This window comes from Lynx canadensis, chromosome A1 (assembly GCF_007474595.2).
Source record: "Lynx canadensis isolate LIC74 chromosome A1, mLynCan4.pri.v2, whole genome shotgun sequence".
In the NCBI taxonomy this organism is placed as follows: Eukaryota; Metazoa; Chordata; class Mammalia; order Carnivora; family Felidae; genus Lynx; species Lynx canadensis.
Genome location: NC_044303.2, coordinates 23,875,448 through 23,888,686, shown reverse-complemented (window position 1 = coordinate 23,888,686; position 13,239 = coordinate 23,875,448). Strand labels below are relative to the sequence as shown.

Here is a 13,239-nt window from a genome sequence, read left to right as displayed (position 1 = left end):
CATCCCTATCTACCCTCCATATTAGCTCTTGTGGGACAACATATGTGGGCAGAGCTGGTGTTCAAAGGTATTTGGAGCTCTTAGAGGACCTGTCCCATTAGTCTCCCACTTGAAATCTAGTGTGCATAAAGCAAGCTGCTTTAAGCAGGCAGTACAAACCCAGATACAGGAGAATGAGAAGTCACTATAAGCAGTTTGAGGTGTCACTCATTAGATTATAAAATACCTGAGATCAGACTGCTCCCCCTCTCCCCCCCACACCCAGTTCTTACACTGTGTACACTTTCATTAGATATTTGATGAACTGATGACCAAATTAATTCATGCCAGACAGCACCAAGCCCTAGGAAGCCCTGCCTGGAAAGGAAGGCTTACAAAGTTTTGTGGACCATTGTAAAGAACTAGGGTGTGGCCACTTTAAGATCTCATTTCCTGTTAACAGTAAAGACAAAAGGAGGGTGGGTAATGATAGAGAAATGTCACTAAAAATCTGTGAGATTAATTCTTCATTATAATGACAGTGATATTAGGAGGATATGCTCTGGTTGGACGTCATATAATTGCAATCTGTTACTAGATAGAATGTGGCCCTTATCAAATTTAGGAAACTAGAAGTAGGATCACTTCATGTAGCTTAAAATAGGTAGTTTTTAAGACAGCAACTAATGAATTTCTGGAAGTCATTTAAAAGGTAATATGGTCAAAAATAAAGATTTAGGCAAATGTTTAGAAAATGATTGATAATTTTCAAGGAAAATTAAGTCCATTGGAAACATATTCTGTACTGTTTGGAGATGATTGAGTTCAAAATGAGTTTACCCCCCTCAAACCAAAAACTCAATGTAACTTTATGCCTAAAGAAATTAGAAAAAGAGCAAATCCCAAGGTGAATAGAAGAAAGTAAATAGAGATCAGGGCAGAAAATAATTGACATAGAGACTTAAGAAAAAAACAAAAACAAAAAATACAAAAAAAAAAAAATAGAACGAGGAAACCAGGATATGTTTTAAAAACTTTTTTGCTTTATTTTTGTGAGAGAGACAGAGTATTGGGGCTGTAGGGGCAGAGAATGTGGGAGGCACAGAATCTGAAGCAGGCTCCAGGTTCACAACTGTGAGCACAGAGCCTGACACAGGGCTTGATCCCACATACTGTGAGATCATGACCTGAGTGGGAGATGACCTGAGTCAAAGTCAGATGCTCAACCGACTGAGCCACCCAGGCACCCCAGACATATGGTTCTTCAAACAGATAAAATTGACAAATCCTGGGAGGGCAAACTATAAGAGCCTCTTTAATACAGAGAACAAACAGAGAGGGTTGGTGGAGGGGAGGTGGGTGTGGGATGGGCTAAATGGGTGATGAGCATTAAGGAGGGTAGTTGTTATGATGAGCATTGGGTGTTTTATGTAAGTGATGAATCACTAAATTCTCCTGAAACCATTATTAAACCATATGTTAACTCACTTGGATTTAAATAAAATTTAAAAAAAAAAATTGACAAACCCTTAGCCAGATACATCAAGAAAAAGAGAAAGGGCCCAAATCAGTACAAACTGGACAATCTAGAAGGGATAAATTCTTAGAAACATAATCTTACAAAACTGAACCATGAAGAAAGAGAAAATCAGAACAGACTGATGACATGTAACAAAGCTTAATTGGTAATTGAAAAAAATTCCAAAAAATAAAAGTCCAGGACCAGATGGATTCACAAGTATATTCTACCACATATTTAAAGAGTTGATAACTATACTCCTCAAACTATTCCAAAAAATATAAGAGGAAGGGAAGCTTCCAAATGAATTCAATGAGGCCAGCATTACCCTGTTACTGAAAGCAGGCAAAGACACCACAAACAACACACAGACAAAAAACCAACTAAGGCCAGTATCCTTGATGAACACAAATGGAAAAAACCTCAACAAAATAATAGCAAACCACATATAACAGTAGGTTAAAAAGATTATCCACCAGGACCATGAACAGGATGCAAGAATGTTTCAGTGTTTGCAAATCAGTCAGTATCCTACACCACCATCAACAAAAGGAAAGATAAAAATCACATAATTATCTCAATAGTTGCAGAAATAGCATTTAAGATTCAACATTCATTCATGATAAAAAAACCCAACAAAATGGAATTAGAGCATACTTTAACATAATAAAGGCTATATATGAAAACCTAAAACTCAAAACCTTCTCGGTGGTGCACAACTGACAGATGTCCCTCTAAGGTTAGAAATAAGACAAGGATGTCCAGTCTTAGCAATTTCATTTGACATAGTACTGGAAGTCCTAACCACAGCAATCAGACAAAAAAAAAAAAAAAAAAAAAAAAGAAATGAGGCTTCCATATTGTTAAAGAAAAAGTTAAACGAATTATTTGTAGATAATATGATACTAAACCTAGAAAATGCTAAAGACTTAACCAAAAAACTATAAATAGTAAATGAATTTAATAAAGTTGCAGGATACAAAATTGTTATAAATTCGTATTGTTTCTAACATTAAAAATGAAGTCACAGAAAGAAATTGCACCAAAAAGAATAAAATACCTAGGAAGAAACTTGGGTGAAAGATCTTACTCTGAGAACAATAAAATGCTGATGAAGGAAATCAAAGATGACCTAAATTAGGTATTCCATGCTCATGGATTAGAAGAATATTGCCATATTCTCAAACGTTTGAGTAAAACGTCCATATTACTCAAAGCAATCTACAGATTCAATGCAATCCCTACCAAAGTAACAGCTTTTTTCATAAAACTAGAACAAATAATCCTAAAATTTGTATAGAACCGTAGAAGACCACAGATAGCCCAAGCAATCCTGAGAAAGAAAAGCAAAGCTTTTCCAATTTCCAAGCGATTCCAAATTTCAAGACGTCCTACAAAGCCATAGTAATCAAAACCATATGGTACTGGCACAAAAATAAGCATACAGATCAGTGGAACAGAACAGAGACCCTAGAAATAAAATCACATTTATATCATTAATCTATGCCAGAAAAAAGAAAGAAAAATAAAATGGGGAAAGACCATCTTTTCAATAAATGGTGCTGTGAAAACTGGACAGCTACATGTAGAGTGAAACTGTATTACTTTTAACACCACACACAAGAATAATAGATTAAATATCTAAATGTGAGACCTGATACCATAAAAATCCCAGAAGGAGAAAATAGGCTGTAATTTCTCTGCCATTGACCATACCAACACTTTTTCTAGATACCTGTCATAAGGCAGGGGGAACAAAATAAAAAAATAAACTCTTAGGACTACATCAAAATACAAGGTTTTGAATGGTAGAGGAAACCATCAAGAAAACACAAAGACAACCTACTGAATGGGGAGGATACTTGCAAATTATATATTTATTAAGAGGTTAATACCTAAAATATAAAGAACTTAACCCATTGAACACCAAACAATCCAATTAAAAAATGGGCAAAGGACTTGAATATTTTTCCAGAGAAGACCTACACATGGCCAACAGACAAATGAAAAGATGTTCAACATCACTAATGAGAGAAATGCAAAACTACAGTGAGATATTACTTTACATCTGTTAGAATGGCTACAATCAAGATGAGAAGAAACAAATATTGGCAAGAATGTAGCATAAAAGAACCCTTGTGCACTATTGATGGGAATATAAATTGGTGCAGCCACTGTGGAAACCAGTATCTTTAAAAAATTAAAGATACTACCTGATCTAATAATTTCAGTACTGGGTATTTACTCAGGGAAAATAAGCTAATTTGAAAAGATATGTGCACCCCTCTATTAATTGCAGCATTATTTACAACAGCCAAGACATGGAAGCAACCTAAGTGTCCATCAACAGATGAATGGATTAGGGAAACCTGGTATTTATGCAATGGACTGTTAGCCATAAAAGAGGATGAGACTGTGCCACTTGAGACTGCACACAGGGACCTAGAACAAAAGTTCCAAACATTTCTAAACAAGAACAAAAAGCAGAATTGACTTATAAATAGAATAAACTAATGGTTGCCAGAGGAGAAGGGGATGGTGGGTTGGGCAAAATGAGTAAAGGACAGTGGGAGATACAGGCTTCCAGCTATGGAATGAGTGCGACACAGCATAAAGAATATAGTCAATGATGTTTTAATAGTGATGTAACAGGACAGATGGTAGCTTATACTTGCAGTGAACATAGCCTAATGTATAAACTTGTCAGATCACCAGGTTGTACGCTTGAAACTAATAGAACACTATGTGTCAGTTATGCTCAAATAATACAATAAATTCCTAGTTCAGGGCTCGAGTCATGAAGCATGTGGATTAGTTGTTTCAAGCACCAGCTGTGGCATCAACACGCCTAGGTTTAATTCCAGGCTTCACTATTACCTGTTTTGGGTAACGTGCCATAATTTTTCGTTGCCTAAGCTGCCTGGTAACCATTGTTATCACAGTAGTCCTAATTTCATAGATACTTGTTTAGGGCAGGTTGGAACATTGTCTTGCCTAGAGTGAAGATTTTCTCGATACTAGCCTTTAAAAGCGGATGGCTTTGAGGTACGTTCTTATTTTTTTTTTTAATAAAGAAATATAATGGTGGGTTGACATTTTCTCTCTCAAAATAATTTTCTGAACTGAGGAACAAAAGAAAAAACCAAACTTGGCTGGCATGAATTATGCTATTTCTGCCCTGATTTTGTTCATGAAGCAGCTTCATCTCTCATATCAAGTAAGGAGGGTTTAAAAGTCCAACGAGGTGGTGAAAGGTCAATGTGTAGCAAATAGAAATAGAGGATGCCTAACTGAATTTAAATTTCAGATGAACAATGAATACATTTTTTTTTCACATAAGTGTGTCCCACGCAATGTTTGGAACATGCTTACTTTTAGAATTTTTTGTTGCTTATTTGAAATTCAAATTTAACTAAGCCTTCTACGTTTTATGTGGCAACATGAACACATGTGGTGCTAAAGAACCCTGGGCAGTGTGTCTTTGCAGAGTGATGAGGCAATCATGTCTTTGGGAAGCTGATTAATAAATTTTTTTTAATGTTTATTTTTGAGACAGAGCATGAGTGGGGGAGGGGCAGAGAAAGGGGGAGACACAGAATCCAAAGCAGGCTCCAGGCTCTGAGCTGTCTGCACAGAGCCAAATGTGGGGCTTGAACTCATCAACGGTGAGATCATGACCTGAGCGGAAGTCGATGCTCAAATGACTGAGCCATGAAGGTGCCCCAAGGCTGACCAAATAGAGTCCTTTTCTGTCTATTCTGAAACATACTTTATTCCTGTCCCCACCTGCATCACAAATTAAAAAAAAAAATTGTACACATTTAAAATACATTATATTTCATTTTGTAGTAAAGTGGGATGGACTTAAAGCTTTACGATTTCTGGAAAACTGTAATATTTAGTATGAGGAATTGGTAAGTATGTCCTAGGCAAATAGGTGGTTTATACCCTGCAATTTACTGAACAGTTTAGTATAGATGAAACTCCTTTTTACATGATTTGTGGTGTTCTTCTGAGTTGTCAATGTGTGTAATATGAGTTCGTTACAATCATGCTGTTCAGAATCCTCAAACCGTATAGAAACAGTCATGAAAGTTAACTTGAGTGTCTGAAAAGGGGCTATTATCTCTTAATGAGAAAGAAAGCCAGCACTCCAGAGAGAGACACTAGTTAAAGAAAAACTGCGGACTACACTGTCGTGGTAGTAGCATTTTGTATTTCGTTGGCAATTTTTTGAAGAAATGCTCCAATTTGGGTGAGAGTAATGGTAGGGCGTATACAGATCACATGTTGTTTATATTCCCATAGTATTTCTTAACATACTGAGTTATGGGGGGGGGGGCGAGAAAAATAAAACAAAACTTTGTTTCAATGCTTCTACTTCAGAGTTTGAGATCCTTTCTAAAATGTATCTCTTCTCTCATTGATACTATTTGAGGGCTCCCCTTGCCGTCAGAAGAGAATCTCCCTGTCCTTCCTTGGTCTTTAGACCTTGGATCTACCGGGTTTCCAACAAGTGAACCTTTGGGCATCAAGGAAGGTCTGTGTTTGTGTTGGAAGATGCTACCTTTTTAAGTTAAAGGGAATAATTTAGTTCTTACTTCTACTTGGGCTTATTTCTGAAATCTAGCACAACACCCACAAAATGGAGAAAATAGAGTGGCTGCAAGAGAAAAAAAAAAAAAAAAGAACAGCTTGGTTACAAGGTTGATGAGCTTGCTTGGGCGTGTTGTGTTAAGGGAGAACCTCCGAAATCCTCCGCCAGGATCCCAGACAAGGCTGAGGAGTTACTACAGGAATCAAGCAAGACAAAAGGGCAAATAGGAGATTTGACCTTTAAAATATTGCGCCCTTTTCCGAAGAAATGAAGCACAACCATGAAATCATAATTGACAACTTTCCCCGCCTACCACATTTTTTTTTTCTTAACAAATTCTAGGGTCACTGTGCTTAAGGGTATGTCAGAAACAATGCTGTATCACGCTGTGATCAGTGTCATGTGTCATCTCATTTTGGTGAGTCTGGGACGGAAAGGGAAGGATGGATGTGGGTAATGCCTATCTGTACTATCATAACTTGTTGTACATCTGTGGCACCAAAAAACACTTTCTTGTAGCACTGGCTCTATTTTACAGTTTTGTGGGGCTTCTTAGAATGTCAGGGATTATAATAGACCGATCAAATTGAGGAAAAACTGAGTTATTTAAAACTCAAATGTGGGCTTGTCGGATAATTTTTTTTTTAATTTTTTTTTTTTCCTCTATCAAATTCAGGGCAGGAAACAGGAGGAAGGCAAGGCTCTGATGATAGGACTATGAGCTTGCAGTTTGGTTTCTCCTTTGATAGGACTACTGGCCAGTCTTACCCTGTAATAGCTTCCAGCCTGTTTGGAGAGGAGTGCTTCTTCTCACTCCTGATGTTTCTTCCAGGGTAGATGCAGCACCAGTGGGATATCAGTCTTTGCCTGCTTCTACTTCCTCATGCAAGTTCTTTAGAGATGTGACAGCCTCAGTGGGGATTTGGCAAGGAGAACCTGGACGTAAACGTTTTCACTCCTCCTTTTCCCCCCTTTGGGAGCAAATGTGCCCACAGAGCACGTCTGCTCTTACCTTTCTGGTCAGTTTTGTTGTAAAGGTTGGGAAGCTTACAGTCACAACTTGGAAGGGGAAGTCTGTATGTTTGAGGGATTTAATAGAAGGAAACTTAGCTCCCTGTAGATACAAGCCACCTTCCCTAATCTTTTCCTTATAATTTCAGTTGGTCCTGAACCTCTGTGAGGGAGACAGGTGTTACCTATTGAGCCCATCGGTGCCTCAACACAGTTGTTCAGTGCCGTTCCATGTACCCAAAAAGCATGCCAACAGTGACATGAGACAGAGAAGGGATTCAGCAAATGAAACATCTGGTCAGCATATGAAGAAAGACTGTGAGATTTGGGGGAGTAATTCATAGAGGTGGTGAAAAGATAGAGGCTACCTTCAGAGCCCAATGACCAAAAATGACATGCAGGCATCTCCTGAAAGTGAACATTCTCCTTTATAATAGACTTGGCACTAGACTGACCAATAAAAATAGCTAGTAACATTTATGACAAGGTAAGCAATTATCAATATGTATTTTTTTCCTTTTAATCCTTACCACTAGCCTATTAAGTACTATTTTTGCTCTTTGTACAGATGAGGAAACGGAAGCAGGATAAGAAACTTCTGCAGGGTCACAAATAGCAACCATTGAATAGGTGGTAAATGGTGGGGCCAGGACCTATAGCAAGGAGGAGTGGCTCTCGACCACTCTTGTACCGTCCCTCATACGAACTCCACACCTGTAACTTAGAGTTGACAAAACTGTATTCTGTAGGTCCCCCGATATTTTTTTCAAAGGATATAAAAAGTGTTCATTTAGAAAGCCAAACTGGAATGCTTGCTAAGCCCTTAATTTTTCTTCCTGAATGCTCTTTCGTATCTTGTGTCAGTGAAGGAGCTGTACAGCAAGCTCACTTCAGAGAAATTGCAAGACAATTGAAATTTGAAGGGGAAAAGCGTATCAATTTAGGGATGTTGTGGGGGCAAGACAAGAAAACTGAATCGGAAAGCCATCAAACCAGGAGCTGAGAATTGTGCTTAGAATGGAGACAGAATTGAGAGAGAACCTCCCCTTCCCCACCCCCACTCAAGCAAAGAGGTTTATCACTGAGTCCTGTAGAGCAATGAGAATCAACCCAACATGTTCTTTGGAAAGAAAAAGACAACTACGTTTTGTTGCATGATGTTTCATCAGAGCAGCTTCAGAAACAGATTGAAAAATTTCTGGAGCAACAGCAGCATGGGAAAAGGATACCAGTTTCTGTGGCATGTGTGTAATATGCAGCAAAGAATTCATGGAAAACACAGCTGTCTTTTAGATCCATGTGACTAGAAAGCAAGCCTTCAAGATTTTACTACTGGGAAATTGCATGCCACTTTATGTTGTGAAAAAGTAGGTACTTGCAGTATGAGCATTGACCTCTCCGGAGACCAGTGGATTGCAAGTCGAAGATGCAGCATTGTAGGATTAGTACTGCTAGTCTAAACACAGGGCTGATTTTGCATTGTTCAATATTTGAAACTAGGAAAATCTTGGCAAGAAATTGATGTGGAAGATACTCATAAATTGTTAGAAGTTTGGGAAGGTGACCAGAAAGATCACAAAGGAGTCCATCTCTGCTGTAGACTTTGCTTTATGGGAGAAAGTATCTTAAAAGCTAAGATGTTCACCTCTCAAAAGAAAGCTATAACATGGATTTTATTTCTGCCATAGGGATGTTCATTATGGTTTAGGATACTATAAATGCCTTTAAACCAAAATAGAATCAAGGATAGCACAATAAAGCTAAAAGATGCTTTTAAAAAGACACGCATGGGAATACACTCACTATGAACTTTTTCGTCTATGGAAATCATCATCTTTGTTGACAATGCTGGGGGTGATGATGACCTCATTGCTCAGAAATAGAAGGAAGTTAATCTCAGCATCAGGAAAATTATATCCAACTGCAGCCTGTGAAACCAAGCTGTTCAGGGAATCAGTTGAAGTCTGTAGTTGGGTGTTCAGTAGGGATTTTCCTGAAAAACAGGTGGACAGAAGAGTTTAGACTTGAATGATGGCAGATGATTAGTCTTTTGAGAAATAAAGATTTAAAAATTAGGTGCTGTTTTTAAGATCAAGTGAAAGGATAATATCCATACTTCACAAATCACTGATGAGCCACAAGTAATTTTGGATAAGAGCTCAGGCGTAACTGAGGCCAAGTCAGAGTCCAGATCTCAGATGCCCAAAGGAGTGAGGATATTTTGAAGACTTATTCTAATCCTTATCATCTTGCCCCTTAAGGAAACCTTGGCCTTGAAGAAGGAGCAATGAGACGTATCATAACACAAGGGAATTTACATGGACATCCTTTCCACATGTTAAGTCACCTGAGGTCCTATTATGTTGGAGATGAGTGTTAGGTGTGTGGTTGAAGCAATAAGTGAGACATGATCCCACATGTGGAAGAGATAAGTGGGGTTGGGAAAAAGCAGAGCATGCTTGTGGGCAAGGTAGGAACATGGGATGGCTTGAAAACTGAGTAGGAGAAAAAGAGGTGCTGATGTAGGCAGAGTGCATAGGACAGCCCTCTCAGTCACAATTGCCCCTTAGCTACCGGTATAGAGAAAATCTATTTGGATAAACAAGCTCATCTTATATGCAAATAAGTTCATAAAGAGTATCTTAATTTGGCTCATTCAAAAACAGATACTGAGGCAAAAATCTGTGTGCAAAGAATTTGTTTGGGAGATAGATGTAGGGAACACTGGTAAGGGAGTGAAGAATTGACACAGAGGAGATAAATCAGTCAATAGGGAGTACATCATGATGCCGGCAACAATGGTAGGAGACTAGAAGTTAATCCATCAAGGAAACCCCAGGAAACACACAAAATACACTTGTCAGAATTCACTAACTTGAGGAGGAGGGAGCTAGGGTTTTTATACAACCAATTTCCTTGAATCATTAGTTGAAGCCTGCGAGGTGAAGATGTTAATGACCCACAGCTTCTGGCCTGATTCATACATACTTCATCCTTACTCATTCTGGGAAAACTGTAGGCACAGATAGAATGTTATGTAAGTTCCCAGGAATATGGGCAGTGAGAGCTTATATCACTGAATCAAACATCCCCTGGGGCCCCCACCCAGTGGGCCGCTGGACAACTTGATGCCTTTGGCCCTGGTGAGCCTGGGAGGCCACCCAGAGAGGTTATGTTTTTTTTTGTTGTTGTTTTGCTTTTTTAACAGAAAGGTATATGTGTATCCCATCTATTCGTATTAACACTGTATTGCAGTCTATGTGCTACCTGTCTTGTTTCTGTGAAATTACGTGTAAATAATATAATACATAATATGTATTTTTTTCAAATTCATCATTAGTCATTTCCAATGGGATGTGAAACTTGAGTCCAATTGTTACTTTCTAGATAGGACTAAGAATTTTGATGGGTTTGTATGGAAGGTAGGTAATTTGAGTTGACATCCTGGAAAGAAGGCCAGAGTTTGAATTATACCTTTGCTTGTAACCCACTGCCTCATCCCCAGTCGCATCCCCAAAACTGGTGGTTGAATAGTATTGGAAAGGAGAGTTAAAACAGAGGTAGGAAGTTCATTCAAAGACAAACTTCAAAAGTTCTACCGTTTTAGTTGTGTTTTTTGAGTCTATAAACCCTACCTCTTCCTTCACTAAGGTATATATACTTGGAATTTCATAAGTGACAGCATTTGGAAAACAGGATGCTTAATAAATATTGAACAAGAACAATGAGATAATCTGTATCTCCCACCATCTGCAGATTTTCACACTAGTATTCAGTTTTCTTGTTCTTATACCTCCTTTTCAATTATACTCCTTGTACCAACATAAATAATTCCTTTCACTGAAGGAAGTTATTAAGTATCTTTTTATTTTTAATCTTCTAAAAATGAATTATATAATTTCATATTCTTGGAATGATTCATTTTCCTTTTAGTTTCACTTCTGAAACCTTTTATCCCATATCATTTACTTGGGAGTGTGGGGGGGTGCTAATTTTATTGATTTGATTACATGTTACAATATGATAAACATAATCACAGTGATTTTTATTTTGTACTAGATAGCTTCTTTTTTTTAGATATCGTATAGTATACAGTGTGGTTGCTCTTGGAACTGGTGATGATACTTGGCTTTTAAAGTACCTCTCCAGGTCCTAAATCTATTCTGGTCCATGTGGTAAAGATTTCAAATGTCCAATTGTTGAATAAGTTTTATTTACCATCACATAATTTTCTTTCATTTTTTTTTTTTTTTTTGATTTGTTAAATTTTATTGCCCCTCCCTTGCCCTCAGCCTCCAGCATACTCCCTTAGAGTAGTACAGGCAAGGAAGACCTCACTATTGGGAAGAATCCCTAACACTTTTTCCAGGGCAGAATTCTGGCTAGTCCAAAAAGGGTCTTTCTTTTGAGGGTTTTTGGGAAACTAGACAGTGAAATTTTTATTAGTATCGGCGACGTTTGTTTGGAGCAAATTCAGCTCCAGGAGCTGCACGGTTGAACGCAGGAGGGGTTCCACCAATGGCCCCAATTCCTTCCATGGTAGCAGCCTGGCCAAAGCGTTCAGTTGTTGGTGGGGTCAATCCCAAGGTTCCATCTGGCATCATAGTGGCAGGTCCTGGAGGAGCTGGGGTACCAGCTGGCACTGGAGCAGGGGGCATGGCGCCTCTGTTGTTTATGCCCATAGCACCTCCCATGGCCATCTGGCCCATCCGTATCTCCTGTTCTCTCGCATCAGGGAATGTTCCCTTGAATCCTTCCTGCTGTCGCTGCATCATTTCTTCCTGTTGCTGCCGCATCTCCTCTTCACGGCGCCTGTGCTCTTCCTCCTGCCTGAGCTCCAGTTGCTTTCGTTTTTGCACTTCTTGGTTGTGCAGCTCTTCCATCCTCCGGAGTTCTTCTTGATGCCTCATCAAATCCTGTCTCATTAACATGACTTGGTGCTCATGGCGAGCAGCCTCCATCTCCATCTCCAGCTTCTCACGAGCTTCCTTGATGTTGCGGTCCACTTGGTCCTGCTGCTGCTTCTCCATCTCAGTGAGTGCCTTCCAGCGCATGGCATACTCATACTCAAAGGAGCCAGGCTGTGCAAATCTGGGTGGCTGCTCTCGCTCCTTATGAAATTGCTGGTTCTTTATAACCAGCTTCTCTGGAAGTCCCTCTTCATCATCCAACTGGTCCATGGGCTCCACAGTCACAGGCCGAGGAAATGTGGTTAACAGGAAGGAGCCTTCACTGCACCTGTCCAGAGCTTTCCGAGCAGCTGGCTTCCCTGAGAATTCAACAATGCCTTTGCCTGAGGGCCTTCCTCTATCATCCACGATGACTATAGCCCTTTCCACTTGGCCAAACACAGAAAAAGCTTCCTCCAGCAGTTCATTAGAAACATACTGAGGAAGGTTTCAGACTGTGAGTGATGCACTATGGCAGGCAAAGTGCACACGCAGCTGCTCTCCACGAAGTGGCGTGTTGTCCAGCTCTACTTTGGCAATCTCTGCTAGGGTTCGCGTTTCCAAGCGGATAAAGCCAAAGCCTTTATCCTTATGAATGAAGACTTCGCCTGCCTTCCCGTATTTCTCAAATAGTTTCCTCATCTCCTCCTCAGTGATGTCAGGAGGAAGATTGCCCACAAAGAGCCGGCTACGTTGGGTGAAGGTCTTCTCTCCTGGTTTCCTAAAATTCTTCAGGTCAATAGTCAAGCCTTCATTTTGGGTGGTGGCTGTTGCTGTTGGTGGTGCTGCTGGTGGTGATGCTGATGATGCTTCCTTGGAGTATGGTTTTGCTTCTCCAAGTTAAAGGTTTTATTGCTCTGCATTTTTGCACCCCTCTACCGACTGTTCTCTCCTCAGAGTAACGGCGACGCTACACAGCCTCTACCGTCCCGAGAAAAAAAAAACTACCATCACATAATTTTCAAAAGTTTTCCTGTACCATTGAAATTCACCAGGGGCCTTTAAGACATGGGTTATTAAAATGTGCACAATAGAATTAGGACACATCTTCAAATACCACTCCCATTTTGTGCCTGGATGTCACATACCTGACTCACTGTCATTACTTGGTATATCACTTGGCAGTAAATTCAAACTTTTTTCTTAGACTTTGGTCCTAGTGATGATAGTGCTGACAGGGATGT

At 39.4% G+C, this 13,239-nt stretch overlaps 1 protein-coding gene across 1 annotated transcript; it reads right to left on the bottom strand.

Annotated features, from left to right (window-relative positions):
• Positions 1-11,458: 11,458 nt before the first annotated feature.
• On the bottom strand, positions 11,459-12,993 carry LOC115510645 (non-POU domain-containing octamer-binding protein-like). Its single transcript, XM_032595420.1, is given in 2 exon segments — positions 11,459-12,813; positions 12,816-12,993. Coding segments are annotated over 2 exon segments (1,368 nt in total). The 5' UTR covers positions 12,919-12,993; the 3' UTR covers positions 11,459-11,548.
• Positions 12,994-13,239: the final 246 nt, after the last annotated feature.